Here is a 6,031-nt window from a genome sequence, read left to right on the forward strand (position 1 = left end):
GTCATTTTACAACATAAACACGCTGTGGCTGACAAATCTACTTTGAAACATGATGTCTGTTTGGGATTCTTATTTGTGTGAGCTTATTTTCACACATTCTGTTATATACTTGTGTAGTACACCTCAACAGGAAGGTCTGGCAACATACTATGAATGAAAAGGCATTAGCTCTCTTTCTTGCTAAAGACAAAGTTTGACAGTTTGTGAAAAAACTAACTTTTTGCGTTCTTTCAATTAGTTACATGAAAAGATCAATTCTACTTTTATGTCAGCGATGTTTATGAAGCTACAGCCAGCAGCCATTTAGCTTACCATAGCACAAATAACTGGATACAGATAGCAACAGATAGCTTTGCTCAGTTCAAAGGTAACACGATGAATAATGGCAACTTAAGTCTGTATAAAAAACAAACTGTAAGCATTCTAGTATTCACATTATTTATGCGCCAGACTATTTCTTTATCCGTGACAAGTGATTTCACTGACTCTCCGTTGGTTCTTGGCAACTTCTCACCGCCAAGAAAAAGTCTGGCATACAAACATCCTAAATCATAAACTATTGAATTGACATTAATGCACTTCAGATTATGTGATGATTGAATAAAAACACAAATTTTAATTGATAGATGAACATAAAGGGGCTTCTTTCTGTTCTCCAGTCTTTACGCTAAGCTAAACTAGTTGGCTTCTGGCAAAATATTTATGTTAACACTAAAAATATGAGCATGTTTTCAATTGTCTATGTGTATTACCCAAACATTCCTACCAATAGATGACTTGCATTTAATTTGAGTTTAGTCAAGTTTATACTATGTTTTTTTAAATGTTAAATATGTTCTTTATTTTTCTCAACCAAATCATTTACAAATGCAATTAACTTCAGTGAGAAAATCACACTCAGAGTTGCCACTAACCATAGTAAGAGTGTCGTGTTTAAGGAGCTGGCATGAAGCTCTGATTGTGTACCTTTTGGTACGGCTAAATTTGACTCCACAGCACACAACCCTAATCAGCTGCATCAAAACAATCATTAACTAACCTCCCGTTGCCTCCTCTATTTCTCTCTGACTCCTTCTACCGCACAACAGAGGGCGAGACTCTAGACAAACACCTCAGAAACTCCTCGTTCTTACCTCGCACACCCCATGTCCCATCATCCCCTTTACTGAGCTCCATAATAATAACAGGACCTCACACACAGCACAGAGAGGAGGCTGAAACAGTGCTACACATGCTGAAAAAACATGCTTATACAACACAATGTTCAGCACATTTGAACATTATGTTCTTGACAATGTTCAGATGGACCGTGTTTTACTTTCAGCATGTAAAATACAGATTTTAATTATGAAATTATGTCTGTGTTTTGCACCTTTTCAAGCCTTTTACTGCCACATGATAAATGTGTGTGCAGGAGGTTTTTATGCATTAATCCTCTTTACAGCTACTCTGTTAATGGTGGAGCATGTCCTACATGTCGCTGAATGGACTTTTTCATATAACTGCACAGCAGATTTCTTTATTTTAGAGTGTTTCCTGGCTTTTTATATTTTAAAAAATGACCACTCACCGAGCAAACAGGGCTCTGGGTTGAAACTATGTAATAATGTTTAATTCATTCTAATGGCGTCAGATAAAAAAAAAACTGGCATAGAGTTGAATAATCTGTTTCAGGATCAAATTAATGACCACAATTTTGCTGTTTATGGAAGAACTAAATATACAATAATGTCCTGTGGCCTAAAAACCCTTACAACATCGAGAACAGAATGTTTTTTTGCAGTGAACAAATGAAATCCAACTAAACACATTTCATTACATGTTTTTCCTCTAATGACACCTCAAAAGACAAGTATGTTCATTTATATTTATATGTGAAAACGACTGTGGTACATTAATGTATCATTCTCACGTGTTCTGGTTATCTAAAGTAAACCTTAAAACTATAAACAATGGGTTTTCGTCGCGACAAACCAATGTCTTCCGTGTTTGTTCTGGCCCTTTAGTGGTGTAAAGGTCGTAAACCTGAGGCATTGGCCGTAATTTAAATGCTGTTCTCCCATTCGTTGTGAGGTTACAAGCACACCATTGATAGGCTGCCTCTGAATGGTGTTAGGAGGAAGCCATCTGCTCCTGTTTATGGTTCATTAACCCCGCTACCCTGGATAACCAGGCTGCCCCCACAGCAACAGGTACAGAGAGCCGGGGCTCTGAGATGATATTAACAAATAATAATAACTGAACAAGTCTTGTTTTTGTTTCAATATGCACATGCTTAATTCAATAGTTTACCATTTATAATAATAACCGGAAAATTCTTACCTTCCCAGAAGTCCATAGGCATACTGGGAATCTGCCAGCAGTAATGTGATCTCTCTCTTCTGCATGGACATGACACACTCCTCCAGGGCCTACAGGTGTCAAAACACATTGTGTTATTAAGAGAACTGATTGGGCTTTTTACATATTAACACTCAATAAAGTAAGGCATAACTTTGTATAGTGCATTTCATTAATTGACTAAAACATCTAAATGAATTCCGGGTTTTAATGTCGTGGAACCGCTTTTTTGCAGTTTCAGATTCATGATGGTGATAAATAGTTTTCAGACTGAATATCTATCTCAAATTGTCATATTGTAAACATTATGGTATATATATTTTTGGTTACCAGGATTATTTGTATTGATTAATACTGAGGTTTACATTATTTATTATGAGTAAAATGTCTCAACTATGATTCATTGCTTTGATTTCTGACCCACATAACTCACAACATTAACATAAATTGATTTGAGTATAATAGAGAATCAAACCATCTTCAGTCGCAATTCTGTGAACTGCACCTTGTATATAAAATATAAAAACATGCTTCAACATTTTTGGGTAGGGTGTTTAGTGACATAGGGAAGAAAAAGTGTACAAATGTTTACCATCCATTTCAGTTTTTAAGGACTCATTCATAAATAAAACTAAAGGGTTTACCTGGTTAACATCTCCCTCTCCAACAACAAACACCAGCTTGGAGTCCTTCTCCACCACTGTGCGGTCCTCCAGGACACACTGCATCTTCACAGAAACCTCCTGGCCCCAGACAGGTATGAGAGCGTTAGGAGCCCCAGACTTTACCAACTTTTTCCTCAAGAGTCGGTCCTCTGTGTGAGGAAAGAAAATAAGTTAATATAGGAAGACACAAACAAAACACATGCTCATCCTCTTCTATTCTGTGTTCTATTTTATATAAAATGTACAAGTTTAGATTAAGTAAATGACAACCACTAGTTAATAAATTACTGATAATTTATACAAGATTACCTAACAATATCCAGCCTAAAGTATGTCTCTACTCTATAGATTTCCTCACCTGTGATGTTGATCCAATCGTCTGCCCCAAACAGCTCCTCAAAGGTGGAGGAGGTCCACTCCTCTGTCACATATTCTGGGAAGAGACTTTCTGCTGAGCTGTCTATCTCCAGCACATCGTCCTCCGTCGATGGTTCTTGAAATCGCACCATCTTCCAGCTGTTTGTTTTCTGCAGTTTCCTCTGTTCCTTGCACTCCCTGACTCCACATTTCTCTGGTTCAGAAGGCTTTCTTATATCAGAGCTCTGACTCTCTCCTGCACAGCTCTCTGCTTCAGCCTGCTCTTCCCCATGCAGCTCCTGGCCTTCCTCTGCAGGCCCACAGGGCAGCTTGGTGTGACTGTCATCGTCTGCAAGTTCAGATATGGCCTTTTCGACTTCAGGTTTGGTAGGCTTTGCTGCAAGGTCGAACTCTTCACATGGCTCTGTCTCCATTTCAGTGCAGAGAGCGATGGACACCACCTGCATTCGCCTCGAGAAGTACTTGTCCTCCCTGTCCGAGCGAATGTTCCACTTAGGTGAAGGTTAGTAATTTTGTTGTGTAGCAACTTCTAAACTCTGTGAAAACATAGAAAAAATATCTCCATGACATAATGTTGACAAAAATCCATGTTGTGCTTTAATAGTCCAACTCAGAAAGCATCGCTTAATCCCGGCTTCATCTACAGTTCTTTGTCCAGCCTGCTGCCGCGTAGTTTTTGCAGTTTCTGTTGCCCTTTGACCTCCTCTCACTCCTGCTTGTGTTTATCTTAGTCTACATGGTCCATTGATGTGGCAATGACAAAAAAATGATCAATGTGAAGAAACTGTGCAGCGCAACAAAGCACTCCCAGCCAGCAGGCTTGTGCAGTGGTAATCTGCAGGATTAGAAGAGAAAAACCTAATCTGCCAGAACGTCTGTAAGCTTCTTAATGACTTCACCGTCGTGCCCCACAACACAGTTTCCATGAATGCAATCCACCAATAAGATCTCAGGAGATACAAACTCTTACTTAATTTGCTTTTTCATCAGGTTGAAAGATGTTTATTTTCCCTTTTCAATGAGCGTCATAATAACCTGCAGGCTGTGAAACATTGTAATGTTTTGAACACATGAAGGTGAATAAATGATGTCGTTTTTGTCAGGTTTATCAAGAAACTAAAATAAATTTTACTCAATTCAAACACAGAAAAAAGCTAAACTGCACATTTTTAACAGGAAGACTTTATTCCTTTCATTGGCGCATGTTTAAATTAAGCAGACGACGAGTGAAATGCCTGTTGGGGACATTAAGATAGCCGGGTTTAAGTGACGATTTAAGGATATGTGTGATCCAAATTGTTCATGAACTTTTATCCCATAATAAAGAACATTGTTATATAACAAAATATAACAGCTGATTTCCTGGCCACAAGACACATACACTGACCGGCCAAAAAAAAGGTCACAAGCCTGTGGGGGGCAGTGCTAAGATCTTGGGTTGCTGCAGTTGGTCTGGTCTAGGTTCAGCAACGTGCCCAAAGAATGAGGTCAGCTGACTACCTGAATATACTGAATGACCAGGTTATTCCATCAATGGATTTTTTTCTTCCCTGATGGCAGGGGCATGTTCCAAGAAGACAATGCCAGGATCCTTCGGGCTCAAATTGTGAAAGAGTGGTTCAGGGAGCATGGGACATCATTTTCACACATGGATTGGCCACCACAGAGTCCAGACCTGAACCGAATTGAGAATCTTTGGGATGTGCTGGGGAAGACTTTGCCCAGTGTTCCTAATCTCCCATCATCAATACAAGATTTAAAAAAAAATAATGATAGAAACGGAGGATGAAACCCTCTTTATTTGTCACATGCATGCACACAGCAGAGCACACACAGTGAAATTGGTCCTCTGCATTTAACCCATCCTAGTACTAGGAGCAGTGGGCAGCTATCGTGCAGCGCCCGGGGAGCAATGGGGAGCAACTCTGGACAGAAATAAATGTTGTGACATTGCAGAAACTTGTGGAAACGATGCCAAAGAGAATGCGTGCTGTAATCAAAGCTAAAGGCGGTCCAACAAATATTAGCGTGTTTGACCTTTTTCTTGGCCGGGCAGTGTATGTTGCAGTGAAAAATATAAAATGTTTCACTAACAGTCTTGACATGACTCAAATTATGTTAATTAAATTGCCATATGACTTCAAAGATATTGTGAATCTGTAATTTCCAGTTGTCCTATATTGAAAAGTTGTTTATCGTTTTGCATTTCACCAAAGGAAATAACAAATAATAAATATTATCAAATATGTGGCTGTGCAGGAGCAGAACTAGACTCATGTAGTGCTGATGACAGACAGAAAACATCCTCCCAGCCATATTGTAAATAAACCCTGTGTTACTGACTGCCAGGCTTCTCTTTAATCCTCAACCAAAACATGTTGTCCGTCAGAGATTAAATTAATCCCAATTCACTATTTGTCGTTTAATTTCTATGTTACACAGCGACAAGATACAAACGCTGTGTGTATAAAGGTACACAATTTCTTTCTTTTTAATGACAAATACTTCTTTATCATTAGTTAATGGGATTGTATTCTTAAACTATGTTTTTGAGAAATACTTTTGACAGCGTGATTTGACTGTTCTTTATAGAATTTTGAGACTTTGATACTTTCATTATACGATCAATTATAAAAGTTGGAAGTTTC

At 38.5% G+C, this 6,031-nt stretch overlaps 1 protein-coding gene across 1 annotated transcript in view; it reads right to left on the bottom strand.

The window, feature by feature from the left end:
* fkbp16 (FKBP prolyl isomerase 16) overlaps nt 1-4,206 on the bottom strand; it is a 23,767-nt gene extending 19,561 nt beyond the window's left edge. The window contains exons 1-3 of the mRNA XM_063876303.1: nt 3,364-4,206; nt 2,985-3,154; nt 2,323-2,411 (exon numbers count right to left, since the gene is read on the bottom strand). Coding sequence (XP_063732373.1) covers nt 2,323-2,411; nt 2,985-3,154; nt 3,364-3,829 — 725 coding nt within the window. The 5' untranslated portion in view covers nt 3,830-4,206. The remainder of the gene's footprint in view (nt 1-2,322; nt 2,412-2,984; nt 3,155-3,363) is intronic.
* Nucleotides 4,207-6,031: the final 1,825 nt, after the last annotated feature.

The sequence above is a fragment of the Eleginops maclovinus genome, chromosome 2, assembly GCF_036324505.1.
Source record: "Eleginops maclovinus isolate JMC-PN-2008 ecotype Puerto Natales chromosome 2, JC_Emac_rtc_rv5, whole genome shotgun sequence".
Taxonomy (NCBI): Eukaryota; Metazoa; Chordata; class Actinopteri; order Perciformes; family Eleginopidae; genus Eleginops; species Eleginops maclovinus.